This window comes from Vanacampus margaritifer, chromosome 2, assembly GCF_051991255.1.
Source record: "Vanacampus margaritifer isolate UIUO_Vmar chromosome 2, RoL_Vmar_1.0, whole genome shotgun sequence".
Lineage (NCBI taxonomy): Eukaryota > Metazoa > Chordata > Actinopteri > Syngnathiformes > Syngnathidae > Vanacampus > Vanacampus margaritifer.
The window spans coordinates 41,730,208-41,745,555 of NC_135433.1; the positions used below are offsets into that span (position 1 = coordinate 41,730,208).

At 39.9% G+C, this 15,348-nt stretch overlaps 1 protein-coding gene across 8 annotated transcripts in view; it reads right to left on the minus strand.

Annotated features, from left to right (window-relative positions):
- Positions 1–15,348, minus strand: part of clcn2a (chloride channel, voltage-sensitive 2a) — a 78,123-nt gene that overhangs the window by 58,186 nt on the left and 4,589 nt on the right. For 7 of the 8 annotated variants that reach the window (XM_077556449.1, XM_077556445.1, XM_077556442.1 and 4 more), the window contains exon 1: positions 10,641–10,901. The exons of the other annotated variant lie outside the window; for it this stretch is intronic. In XM_077556449.1, the coding sequence (XP_077412575.1) occupies positions 10,641–10,691 (51 nt within the window). In that variant the 5' untranslated portion in view covers positions 10,692–10,901. Of the gene's footprint in view, positions 1–10,640; positions 10,902–15,348 lie in introns of those variants that run through there. 8 annotated transcript variants of the gene reach the window in all.

The window sequence follows — 15,348 nt, forward strand, 5'->3', positions numbered from 1 at the left end:
AGTGATATTGAGATTCACATCCCCCCCCCCCCCACCCCCACACACACACACACACTCTGCAGGCTATGCAGTGATTCCTTCTGCAGAGGTGCACAGGTAAGGGTCCAATTTGGCAGTGACAGCACCTGGAATGGACCCGAGCCATCAGCGGTGTGGGAAAAAGGACAGGAGTGCTGACTGGGGGGAATGCAAAGAGACAGCACTTTTACCTTGAGTGTCTTTGGATAAAGAACGGAAGGTCACCACAAGAGAAGGCTTCGGTGCACGAGATGGACATACCATGTACATGCGTCAAGATTGTAAAACAACAACAACCTTGACAAGGACAAGTGCTGCCGTTTCAGCCACCGGACAAAACAAACTGCTTATCTGCTGTGTAAACATGAATACACTTACTGACATTTGAAATGAAGCGCACATCCATCTATTTTGCATTCCACTCCTCATTATGGTTACATGCGAGCTCGAGCCTATCACAGTTGACTTTAAGGCAAGAGGTGGAGTAGACACGAGACACATAATAACAGAGCACATTCCCACTTTTGCACCAATGGAATTTTTGAATCTTTAATTAGCCACAACGTCAATAGTTTGGATTCATTTTAGGAAATTAACAGTGTAGACAACAAGTAACAGATTCAAATGTGTTATATTAAAAACCCTGATAATGACATTTGGCTCCATCTGATGAGCCTGGTAGAGGCTGTTTAAAAAACCCTGGAAATTGCATTTCTAATCATACTTGCCAGAGGCTGAGCTGCAATGTGTTTGTCTACAAGCATGTGGCCAGGGTGCAAGGCAGTTAGAATCAGAATCTTATTGTCCCTTACAGGGGAAATTGGTGTTGCAGCAGGCGCACGGAAAGGACAAGGTGCACAATGACAATATACTCGTACCCCAAATTGCTGACTAATGTTCAGTCCTGAGCTCTACCATAAATAGACAATGACTATACGAAGAGTGCCGTATGAAGAAGTGCAAATAAGCACTGGTAGCTGAAAATATGAACAATCCAAGGGATGATTTATTTGCACTGGGGATAAGCAAACTGCACTTTTGTTTATATCTACTACATTTTCTTTTAATTTTCATATAGTAGCAGTGCAGGAAAATTTGTAGCATGCTTGGTCCACCTAAACCGAAGCTTCACTTTGACACCTGGAAGAAAGCTGCAAAGCACCCGGCTGGCTGCTGTGACTGTTTGAAACAAACAAAAACCAAAAGCAGCTAATCTCACGCTTGTGAGTGCGGATGGAGAGATTGCAGCACATGCGGTCCCAGTACAATCAGGAAGAGATCATACCATTTGTCATACTAAACATTCAATTTGTCTTGCGTCTATCTTTCCCGTGCATTGTCCGAGGTAGATAAGAGAATATTAAGTGGGACTTGTGCGCGTGTCCCACTGCACCACTATAGCATGTTTTACATAAAGATGTTGCGGCAGTGTGGCTTTAAATATTAATCAGCCCGGGCCATACTGGAGGATCGGGAGAAGATCTTCTCAGTGCTGAAATGTCATGATAGAAATCTATGCGCACACATTGGCTGGATTTTATAATAACTACCAACCTGTAGACTTTGCGGCATTCCAGTGGTGCTGCAGTGGAGTGTGTAAATGTGTGTGTGCTTACACAGTAGGGGTTTGTGCATTTGGTACGTGGGCCTTCATTAGAGACCATCTTAATTGCCTCTTAATAGCATCACATCGTAATTATCAAAACCATTAATGCGATACAACCCCCCCATATAACAGTATGCAACTGTGCTACATACGTTATCTGACATTATCTGCAGCACTTCACAACCAATACATGACAAAAACTGAAGAAATGTAAATAAAATACATCGCACTCACTCTTACTAATGTATTAGCGTGTGCAGATTGCTGCAGGTGTGTTTTGCTAGTCTAACTTAGCTTGCTGCACAGAAAAATGTCGTCATTAAAGGCCAGGGTTCTGGCCCTGTGAGGATGACTTTGAAATCTGATAGGTTGAAGAAACAGCCTCATTGCTAATATAGCTTAAGTTACACTACCAGCTCTACTGATTCTCAAGGTTCTGGGCACATTAGATTGCCATGGCAACACATAGAGGCTGACATCTGATTGGATCAAAAATGAAAAATCCAACATTCACATACATGTACTGAAAGCAGTACAAAGTTACGGAAGCGTGTTGCTGCCACACCAGGAAAAAAACAAAAATAAGACCCAAATCACATTTTAACATTAAAATTTTTTTTTTTTTTTAACATTGATAATTTCACATTTTAACAGATAATTATAACAACTAAAACATGAAACTTATCATATAAAAACGTCCATGCCCCTCCAGCTGATCCATGATAAATGACGCTACCTCCAAACTTATTCTTCCTCCTGTACAGTCCCATGCACTTTCAATTCCGTCTGAGAGTACGCATACGTATTAAAACGCCATCAACAGTGCTTAATAATTGTACAATCTCGCCATGTCTTAACCCAAGCATGAAATAGAACTTAATCAAATCATTGAAATGAACTGCGTTATCCATTCTGCAGACGCCGTTCCTCTCGCTAACACTACTGCTTCAACGCGATGTTTCACGTATTTACATGATAATTTTCCCGTTTTTACATAAGATTCATATTTTAACATGATAAGTTTCATGTTTGTACGTGACAACTTTCATGTTTTAACAGAATTATCATGTTAAGATAATGTAGGTTGTAAATCTAGGTCGCCAGTGAATGTGTGTGCGCGCTGACTGGTTTGTGACTTTGATCCCTGCAGTTGCCAATTCTTGAGCTCCCTGGTGTTAGAAGGACATGAGCGTGCCACCTCCAAACATCTGCTCTGACTGAGACGCACCACACCCTGGCATGTATGTGAAGGTGAAAACATATGCTCGATCCCGCCCACCTACACGTGTCAACACTCTTGACACCTCATGGAAGGACTTATACCAACCTCTTGAGTCCTGCATATGCACAATAATCAGTATTCATATGGAATGTGCCACATACACACAATGTGGCATATGAAGTTCTGCATCCAAGAGGGAAAATGCTTTTATTTTTTTCGAACGCTCTATTTTTCCAGCAGGCACAAAAGTCAGTTTCATTGCAACAAAAGCCGGACTCACTATTGGCCAGGGCATAAAAATGGGCTAAATTCAGGTAAACTCAAGAAACAAAGTTTGTAAAGTGTACAAGTCTTTATCCTTGGGCTATTTTGACAAAAGCATGTCACAGACATGTTATAATCTCATTCGCTTATATTTGTTTCCCCTTTGGATTTAAGACCAAAACAGCTTCTGAGTGGAAGATAAAAATTAGGCAGTGAATCCTGGCTTGATTATATTTTAAGTTGGACAAATTTAGACACCTCTCACTCAAACTGATTTTCTATATGTATGGTATTAACAGAGTATGCGTTGCGGCAAGTAGCACTTGTCTTGATCGTGAGAAAATGCAGTTCATTGAGTGAATAGCAAACACCATGTAAAAAATAAAATAAAAATGGCACTGACATTCAACTTGAGCCATACACAGTGCATTTCATAGTTGTGAATCTCGAAATAAATTATTTTGTCATCTAAAGCCCTTTCTTCAGCTGTGTCCGAATGTGCACACCACTCCCCATATAGTGCACTACTAAGGGTCACGCCATTTTGTAGGGTTCTCCAAAAGAAAAAAAAAAAACATCGTGCACTCAAAGCTACCCACAATGCACTTGGAAATGTAGTGAACATTGATGAGTTACTCAACTGGTTAATATAGACCACAATGCATTGCGAGGAGGAATTACCTGTATACTACATATACCTACATACAGAAATAATGAATTTGTTTTAATTGAAAATATTACAATAAAGTAAATAAAATACAGTGTAAACACATTCTTATTACGATAAATAGAGATCTTACAGAGATTTATCATTTTGCGAATATTGAGTGGAGCTGAGACGGCGCCATGAGATGACATCATATTAGAGCGGCTCTCTGCCACAAGACACTCGGTTGAATGTCGACGTAATTATTATTATTATTATTTTGAGTGTCCTTAATTAGCAGTTGAACATGATTTCAGGATGGAATTGATAATAACAACAGTTTGTGACAATGATATACAGTATATTTCCCCAAACTACAGGAAAAGTGTCAAGACAGCCGCCATGCCACCATGCGCTGCCGGAAACACCTTCAAAATAAAATCAAACCAAGGCATTAATGTCCATGTATTCTTTGGTACTTGAAGGTTCATTTTGAAATTCGCCTTCTCACCGCGTGTTACCATCATACATAGTCATCCCAACAGCGCACAACCACGGACATTGTTGACGCTGTTTTGCATCAAGAATGTCATTTATGTTTACTTCTTTTGTTCATTTCAGAAAAAAATGCAGATTGGTGATGTTGTCTGCCATTTTAGTGGCCTTTTCCTTCACTGTCTTTGTGGAGAGTTTGAACCTGCCCGGCACAATGCCGAGCTGATAGAAATGTGGGTCGCAGGCTATGACACAAATCTTCGTTGGCAGAAATATGGAAATGTATTATTCATTTCATATATTTTTACAGCACTGGAAAAGGTTTGTCCTCCGACAGAAACCATATTAACACAAAATATATGTTCTCCCGCCCAAACTTTTTTCCATTTTCAGACCAAAAAAAAAAAAAAAAGCATTAGGGTGGTGCTAAAGAGCAGCATGTGGCTCGAGAACTGCGGGTTGCCGACCCCTGTGTTATGGGATGGAAGCCTCCATCTTGTTTTTGTTGTTTTATAATTTGAGGTGTCACAATATATACACATATATCGCTGGCGTCGGGCTGAAACCTTGTACCTTGTAAATACTCACTTCTCACAAGACCCCAAAAACTGCATATTTGTTCAGCCTTTAACACTGCATCATCCAAGAAAAGAGAGTGAGAAATTTTCAACACTTAAGATTTGTCATCAATTTGTAAATAGCACCCACACATGGACTGACCAATAGTATAGATTCTTGAAAAAAAAATATTAAATTCACGAAATTTTGACTTTTGAGGTTTCAGCCTGATGCCAGCGATATACTGTACATGAAAAATATAAAAAAGATGGAAAACCTGAAGCAAAAATAATAAACACAATACCATAAATTGATATTTATCTGAGTCTCAATGAAAACTTGGCATTGTCATCTTTATATTTAATCCCATCACGCTTAATGCTGTGGATGGTGCATTTAAAGTACACAAGTAAATACATATAGAGCATACATTCCCACACATGTCAAAAATGTAACAAAACAGGACACGGTTATACCTCCCACACTTCTGGAGAGAAAAAAAAATCAGATTGAAGGCAGCAGCAGTGTTTTGACACCAAGTCCCAATCTCTGCCCACCTGTCCCATCCCACGTGGAATCCTTGCAAGGCAGATCGCCACTGCCTACGGTCCCAGCATGCACTGCGTCTGACAGCAGTGAAGAAGCCAGTGACCTGTGAAGCTATCCCTGGTGGCTCTCCTGCTGTCACTCACAGGGAAAAGGTCTCACTTGCTCAGGTCCCTCAAAAGAACCTGAGACCACCAGTTTTGCTCACAGATGTCTCGGTTTGTATACAGGACTCACAAAAAGCAAGGGGCACAGGATGCACCTAAAATGCACTATAACCTTTACAAGTGAACTGAATTTGACCTTTGTTAAACTTTTGAGTGCACAAGTCCAACTCTTTATATTTCAGCACTTTTTGCACAAATTGCTGTTCTCTAACAAGCAGGTGAATGGCAAAATTCACAACAGGTGTTTAAACACTGTCCACATTTCTGCCTTTCTGTGACTCGTCCAGTATCTCTGCCATAATGTTAAAATCAAGCAGTTTTCTCCACTCCGCTGTGGCCATGCTCGCTGAATTCACGAAATCCTGCCTTGCTTAAAAATAAAGGGATGCTACTTCCCGCTGTCGCCCAAAGAATAGCTAGCTAGCTAAATGTAAATTGCAACCACTGATGCAAACAGACAATCAGTTCTTACTATGGAGCCTGGTGTGAGTCCAGGTTCCATAGTCCGTCACTAGGCCCTGCTTTAACCACGTGAAAAAAATCAAAAAAATCTGGAAAACCGAAATGGTGAAAAGCAATTAACGTTATACAGTATCTCCACAATTACAGTACAATTATCTTCAAACATGCATATTGTATTTCAAAACAAATCGTAGAATTAATTTTGAGCTCAATTAAAACAATTGGAAATGAGTTGGCACAGGCTAAATGAATAACTGAATGCTATGTAACATTTAATATTGTATTAATAATGTATTAATGTGTACGTCCGGGTTGGCACCTGTGTAGCTATTTACATGCAATTTAATCAGTTTCATGTTTTCCATCAATGTATAACATTCAGATGTATGTCACTTGAATGTAAATAAATAAATAAATAATCCAGGCATTAATTCGGAATTTGGACCTGCAGTGTATAAGGAGCCATAGAAATATTAATATTTGGGTTGTCAGGCAATTAAATGTTTTAATCATAATCAATCGCATGACTTCAATAGTTAACTCACAATTAATCACAAATTTTATATATTTTCTAAATGTCCATTAAAATGTACAGTAAAATATTTCTTCCAAAGTTTTCATACAATTGTTAACATAAAAGAGGGGAAAATGCTAAACTAATTGAAATATGGTTGCATCTTTTAGTCATTAATAGAGTAATTTCATCATAAGTCATAAAATTGAGTTATAATTAAAAAGATGTCCTGTACTGTAAAAAACGAGTATGATATAGATTTGTGTTGAGGTCATTTTTCTGCCACTAGATGGCATAATTGCATTTGTAAGACGTTGGTGACAGCTCAGTGCATTTTTCTTTTCATTAAGGGCTACCTAATCTTTAACAAGAAGTAACTTGCGAAATTCTGTACATTTTTAATAAGTGTAAAATATATATACATATATATATATATAACAGATATATGCATTATTATTAACTATTATTATTATTATTATTATTATTATTACAGCAAAATTTTGACGTGGACGTGTCTGCTGCGTTGCGACTGGAATTTACAGGCTTTCCAAATAAGGTCCTTAATCGCGCGCATTTTTTTTTAGTGGTGTTTAAGGAATTTTAAATTAACGCACTAATTTTGACGCGCATTTTTTTTTTGTGGTGTTTAAGGAATTTTAAATTAACACACTAATTTTGACACCCATAATTAATATATTAATTACTTTCTTAAGTTGGAAATTCTGTTTATAATGTACTTCATATCTCAGCAAAGCCGATCAAATTTGTGCTAAAATGGCCTGAGTGCATTTTTCCTAGTGTAAACAAACACTGCTGTCCAACAGATGCTGCTTCTATTTTTAAGATTCCTGTAAACATACTGGAGTGATGCGGCGCACTATCACACATCAGATTCGATAGACGAGATTTCCTCCAGGATTACACATCAAAACGGATCTTTTTTTGTTTTGTTTTTTGTATATGCCTTCTGCCCAACTGCAGTGATAGTTTCAGCATGGCCATTCCAAGTTATACAAGCTTGAAAATGCTGTGAATCTTGATGGCAAACAGCAAAACTCTGAGGATGCTTTGTCAACACTACAATCCAATTTTAGACTGTGAAAAAGGTGAGGCCGCCGGCGTGGGCTTGCACTTATCTGATTTAAATGTGTTATCTACCTGTGCATTTCGCTCAGATTCCTAAGAGGGAAAACACACATGCTTTGTCTCGCCCGAGGGAGGACATTTGATGACTACTGCCACAACCTTGAAAGCATAAGGTCTAGGCTTGGGCATATGCATCAATTCCATTGATTTTGGATTAATTAAGAACTTTGTGGACCATGTGGAAGGTGATTGATCTAGTTTGGTTATCAAAAAGGTTCGGAAGGTTAGGTGATGTAATTGCTTTGGTTTCACGCTCTCTACTTTAGCACAAGTACAGATATTTTTGTAACACTGAAATGCAATTAAGTACAATGGTAAAATGATTTATTTATTTTTACTGTTTTTCTCAGATTTTCCTAAAAAGTCGATGACAGTAGGCCTTAAGATGTAAATCAAACGTTTGACATGTAAATATGTATAATGTAGAATTTGATTGTTTTCCAATGGCTCTACCAATTACAACAGTATTTTTTGAAAAAGAAAAACCTTAAATTGCACTCAAATTAGGTTTTCTTAAATAGTGGATCATGACAGTAAAAATGTATCAAACGTATGACATGTACGTATAGTGTAGAATTTGATTGTTTTCTAGTGAACCTCCCCGTATCCCACTGAGGGGGCAAAGTTTTGTGAAGGTAGCAAATGTTGATTTTTCATCACGGTTTCTTCAAGGCCAGACTTTTGCCAACAGTTTAAAGGTTTTTTCTTGTCGCAGGAAAATTCGAACTTGTTGTCGTGACAAGAGAAAACATTAAAACTGTTGTGCTGAATGTTTGGTGTTGGTGTTTGGTGTTTGAATGAACCCAGACCAAAAAAAAAGAAAGAAAAAGAGCTCAAGTCGATTTCTTTTATTTTCCTTCTTCACATTATTAAAGAGCGTGTTGAAAACTTTTCTTACACAGTTTTTTTGTTTTGTTTTTGTTTTTACAAATTGAGGTGAAGAATGTCTAAATGGCCTTTACTTCTTTCAATTTCTCTGTATGCGACCTTTGAAAGAAAATGTTTGGACACTACTCCATCCTTCTGGACCATCCAGTGTTGAACGGCACTAATCATTGAACAACCTTATGAGGGGAGGACTACCGCTGCATTATCGTCTGCTATGGGTATCAAAGATGAGAAGCTCATGGTGTGGTTCCCGTCCTCCTTTGATTTCAACCCTATTAAGAACCTTTGGAGCACCCTCAAGGCCTATAAGGGTGGGGAACAGTAAACATCTGAAAAAAGTATCTCAGTTAGGCTATTCTGTTCACTATTTTTGACCCAGAAGATTAGGGTTGAAGATTGAATTTGGGTGGGCTGAAGAACTAAAGCTGGTCAGCATTTTGTGCACTGAAGTACTGAAGTTGAGGCTCCAAGAGAATAAACAGTCTTCTGATAGTTCATGTGTAGTAGAGTAGACATTCAAGAAAAAGATCCAGCAAAAGTTCGGACGGAATTCAACAAGTAACGCCGCTGAATGTGGACAGAGGGATCAGGGTTCAAATCCCGGTCAGGACAGATGGCACATCCCTGGAATCATTGTGTCAGAAAGAGCATTCAATGTAAAGCCTGTGCTAAAGACATCATACGAGTGACATATTGTGGTGACCCCAGACAGGGGAAAATTCTTCCTCTTAAAAACATTGGTAATGGCTCCATTTTGAAGAAAAGCTGTACTGATAACCTGGCAACCCATTTCTTGGTAGCTTTATCTCATCATTATGGGAAGTTTTTTGCCCCTTGTTGGATCAAAATCTTGACCCAATGTGCTGGCCACCCAAAGCGCTAGATATAAATAAGCCAGCAACATCTTAGTCTCTATTGGATCAAGCGTTGGATTAGCTATTTCACCATTTGGGGTTCCTTTTGACCCAGCAGTTTTTAGAGTGATATTGTATGACATAATAAGGTCTTTCTATATGCGTAGGTCTGAAATGTATCCCCCGCAATAAACGGAGGTTCACTGTTGTGTATAAACATATTTTTAGTGTAAAGATAAAAAATAGATACGATTATTGATTTTCCCAGCCTGGTCTCAGTCCAGTACAAACACCTTCACATCCAAACTCATGCATCTATCCTCGGGTTTTAATGGACTCGGATGCTACAAGCAAAACGATAGAGTCATTGATCCGAGTGTTGCGGCCAGAAAAGGAGGTGACAATGTCGCAGACGGCGCTTTCCAATCCACAGAGAGACCAATCTTACATTACTATTGATTTTGAACGCAGAGATACCGGCCGCGCCATCGATTTCTTTGACGCCAGTATGAGCTGAAGAAACACCGCTGTGCCACACGCGCCAAACTCATGCAAGAAATAAAGCGCAATGCAACGCATGGACTACGGATGTCTAAATGTAGAAACACAACTGCAGTCTAGATTAGAATGAATCCACTAATGAGTGACAGTCTGCCTCCACATCTCCATAGGTTCGATCCCCCCTTGCTGTGCTCCAGGGCATGGCTGTCAGTCCTACTATACGAGTGGGGGGGGGGGGGGGGAACTGGTGCATGAGTCAATTAATATTCAGAAACACTCCTCTTTGGGTTAAAAAAAAGGAAGGAGGGCAGAGAAATACAGTGGATGGGGGGGGGGGGGGGGTCCGAAGATGGATAAAAAGGTTATAAAACGGTTGGTGTCAGACTCTGCTCTTAATACTTCGGCGATATTTCAATCAATGGGCCATTAGGTAAAGTAATCACCCTCCTCCAATTGCCTTTAATTTAAGGCCAGAAAACTCATTTGACATGGAAGGCTGCAATCTAAATGAAGAGGAATTAATCACATCGATAGGGTGGCGTAGGGACACGACACCTGTGGCTCAAGGTGAATTGCAAGCAGGAAGAGGACAATAAAAGTAGAAACACATATTTTAGAGCAATGATCATTCAGAAGATGGCAGAAGGCAGAGGCTCCCACCTCTAATAAACACACACTCCCACCTATGCAATAAAAGCTTCAATCTGCACGCATGACAGAAAAACACCGTGCGTTACCTCATCGCCAACTCACCAAAGTTTGCTGGTACTGCAACGTCCGGTTCTCTGTCTTGCCCTTCACCATGGCCGCGGTATCCTCATTAGGACAAAGCACCCAGAGACCCCTCCGGAGCGCGAGGAGTCTGTTAGTTCATTAACGCACGCGTCCGGCCGACATGCCGTGAGCTTGGAGTAACAGGTCTCACGCACAGCGAATCCTCACCGCGGATCATGATGCCAGGCGACGTCGAGCTGCCGTAGTCCGCGCGTGAGAGGCTACACACACTCGGGTCCTGCAGCTCCACTGCCTAACATCGCCTCCCCCTCCACCACTCAGCCTCGGTGTTGTGCTACACAAGTGGCAATATGTGTGCGCTTTATGCACTTGCTGGCTACTGTTTTGGATAAGATGTATTCGAGGCGAGATAGGGATACTGTAGATGTTGAATTTAGGCACACAGATGACACATTAGCTATGTGTATTGCATATGCATGATCCAAAGTATAAACTGAACCGATGAGTCAAATTTAAAGCTTGAAGTCAACTACTCGAGGGATGTTCGATTTTGCAACAAGAAAATCTGGATTTTCCCTCAAACTCGATATTCCGATAACAATTACGATTTCTTTGTCAAATAAAAATGACAAATAAAGTATTTTGAATATAATTCATTTAAACTGAATTTTTCTTTGAACTCAAAGTACCAGTGAATTTAACCGTTAATACACACAGAACAATCCCGTGGGATTAAGAGCAATTTACTTATACAACAGACTTCAACTGTGTTCTTAATTAAACAAATAATGAAAGAAGAAAGTGCATATACCATTTAAAACCAAATTAAACATGAGAAAAGGTAGTCAGTCAGTCAGTCAGTCTGTAAACCAAACAGTCTGTCAGCAAGTCAGTCTGCCAAGCAACTAGCCAGTCAGTCAGCCAGCCAATTCAGTCAGTCAGGTGTGGTAGGTCGGAAGCCTGGCTCAGGGTGATGTGCTACAGTCACATTTCTCTCTGGTCTTACTTAAACAGTTTACTGATTGCACTCAATGATTAGCGCAAATAATAATATGCAAGGTGACAATCACCTTGTCTAAACAAACACAAATATGCATCCCTAATGCCAGTGAAAGTAACAAACACAGAATGATCCATTGGGATTATGAGCATCTCATCTTTACAATCGGCATCATAAAAACAAAAATGGTACACACAAGCACACTTTGCACTGGGGATTGTTTTGGTCTGTGTCCATTTCATTGAAACCATACCATTTCCACATTACCGATCTACTTTTGCCCAATTTATCAACTAAAATGTTCACTTGCATGGGCAAACGTAGCAGAATCGCCTTGTTGTTTAAGACTCGCGGGAGGAAGCGGAAATGCAGAGGAAACTATGGTGGCTTAGATAAAACAAAAACGATGCGGTTTTGAAAATCGAAGGTACCGATTTGAACGTTTTTAAAATTGTTTTAACCAGAAAAGCCTGTTACGGTTCAAAATCGATTAATCGAGCAGCCCTAAACTAATCACTAATCAAATGAGGTGGATAGTAACATACTACATTTACGGTGTTACATTTACTTAAGTAATTTTTGATAGTTTATGCTTTCATTCAAAAGTAAATTAGAAGTTACTCACTAGTTTCTCAGTATTTGAGTAGCATGAGTAATTATATTGGGACTACTTTGTACTTCGACTCAAGTCATATAATTCTAAAGCAGAGGTCGGCAACCAAGGAGCACATGAGAATCCCGCGGGTCTGTTCTAAAAATAGCTCACCGGTGATGGGACATGTAATTGTATAGAAACGTTGTAGTAGTGATCATTACAAAATGTCAACAGAGGCAGAGGTTTAAAGAAATGCAGTATTTCATATTGATATTAATTATTATTAATTATTGTTAACCATGCTCCGAGACGCACCACTGCTTGAGCGGCCCAAACACAAAATACAGTAACAGTGTGTTTGGGGGTAGAATTTGCGACTGTGAAGAAAACAAGAAGCGCTGAGGCCAGGTGAAATAAACAAACCAAACATGGTGACACCGTTGGACAAATGCATGGAAGCTACAATTTATCCTGTTCCCTCAAAATTGCCCACTGGTCAAAACAACGCGCATGCCAGTGAGGACATTTTCATCCGTTGCTATGGTCAAAAAAAAAAAAGAAAGATACTGTAATTGACCGGACTATCACGCTTTATGTAGCAGAGAAATGTCCGGCCAATAAGGCGACAGTCTTCATACGAACAGCAGTTAGCCTCGCTTGCTTCACCTACTGAGAACAAATTCATACCAGTGGCGGCGGGACTGGCGGTAAGAAATGAGGAAAGCAGCGCAAAGTGAATCTCAGCAAGACTCGGTGGTGACCACACATAAAAGGATTTGCGATCGTCAATTGTGTACAGGTTTAAAGAATGGATGGTTGTTTCATTTCAAATTCAGCAATATAAATTCATCCCAATTCATCTCTCTCCCAAAGTCAAATAGAATAAAACTGTTCTCGCTGGCTGAGTACTCCCCCTGATGAATCATCCCGGCCTCATGACTAAAGCCAATGGAGTATATCCATTTGTAAACACTCTAAAATTGAGGGAAAGTAAACAGTGGCTGTGACGGATGGTAGGAATATGTTCCAGCTACTTTATTTTCTTGCTCATCTGCATTTTTGAGTAAGTCTTTCTGGCAATTGTAACGATTAATTTAACACATCCCGTCAGTTCACACATTGGACCTTGGTAACAACCCAGGAAATAGTCAAGAATATTCAATCACTGTGAAAGGAAAATGGGGTGGGTATACATACATTGTATATTCTTGCTAGGATATATGTATATGCTACCGACAAAAAGTTAGGGATATTCAGCTTTCGGGTGAAATTTCATTGGATCCAATTGGACCTTCTCTGAACTTTTTTTTAACTCATGTCAATTTGTTCAATGTTTTATTACTTTTTGCACCACTGAGCTGTTGTTTAACAAGCTGCAGAATGGCAAGATCCAGAGAGACTGGAAGAGTCAGAGAAAGACAGAGAAGTGGAGCTCCTTCAAAATGGAGTAAATTGCTACTTTTTGGAAAAATCAACTATCTATTCTTGGCTAAATGTATGGGAAATTGCATTGTTAAGATCATTAAATTCATGGGTCTCAGCCCAGTTGTTAGCTTCCTGGATGGAGCGATTCACAATGAATATTAATGTCTTTTCTGGGTCAGTGAATCGATTAATATGCTGAGTCTTACAATTATCTTAGATGGCGGCCGTGGCTCAGGGTGTAGAGACGGTCGTTCAGTAGGTCCAGAAGGTGGGCTGTTCGATCCCCCCTCTCCCTAAGTCATGTGTCGTTGTGTCCTTTGGCAAGGCACTTCACACACATTGCCTCCAGTGCTACTCACACTGGTGTAGGGAAGGTGCGAATGTTTGGCGGTGGTCGGAGGGGCCGTAGGCGCACACTGGCAGCCACGCTTCCGTCAGCCTGCCCAAGGGCAGCTGTAGCTACTTAAGTAGCTTACCGCCACCACAGTGTCAATGTGTGAGGGCATGAATAATGTATCCGTTCCATTGTGAAGCGTCCTTGAGTGTCTAGAGAAGCGCTATATGAATCTGATGCATTATTATTATTATTAGATACTATTTGACGATAACAAAACACTAAATAAGGGTTTGTTGTTGGAAGAATGCTCAGAAGCAGGCTTGGGGAGTAACGGAATACATGTACCGCCGGTACGTAATCAGATTGCAATTTTTTTTTTAACTGTATTCCATCACAGTTACAGGAAAAAAACATGTCATTAGATTACATGTACATTTATTAAAAATGGAGATTACTTTGAGGGATTACAATTACGATGAGAGAGAGTGTGAAAGAGGGCGAGAGAGAGCGAGAGAGAGAGAGAGAAGGACAGAGCGAGAAAGAGCGCGTGCACGCCCGTGTGAGTGGGACCGTTGCTACATGTCGGGTTAGGTGAGAACGAACAAACTGACTAGTCGTGTCTTCCACACGCGGGCAGTTTGAAAAAGCTTCACGGACGGGAGGAAGAAATGGCGACCGGTATTCACTGGAACTTACTCGGAGCGAAAGATTGAGCTGAGAGTCCAGCAGCATGCTACGCGCTGTAGCTTCCTGCTAGCTAGCCTGCTAGCCTACAACCATAATGTGAGTTACACCAAACAAACAAATCTTCCTCCCACCAATTCACTATTTAAACATCATACACAACACATACACGGCTAAACTTGTGACTGGGATAAAAGTTCATTTTGCAGTTGATGTCACACATCGTCATCCTCATTGGATGACTATCTATCTATCTATCTATCTATCTATCTATCTATCTATCTATCTATCTATCTATCTATCTATCTATCTATCTATCTATCTATCTATCTATCTATCTATCAAACTGTGAGGTGTGGTTGCTTTGAGTGACAGTTCGAAAACAGCATATGGCCTTCAATCAATCAATCAATCAATAGCCTACATGCTTTTTAATTACACAAGGATTTTTGCTATTTGTAGTCTGCCCGGGTCCTTATCACCTGCAAATAGCAGGGGCACATTGCATAGAATACATATTGTGGTAATATTTATTTTTATTTTGTCTTCATGAACATACTCAATATTGGAGTAATCCAAAAGTAATCTATCCTAATTGATATTTTTTGGGCTTCTCGTAAAGTGGGACACATGTCTCTAAAAGATAAACATGCATCGCCATATGTAGTACGGTAAGTGACTTCCA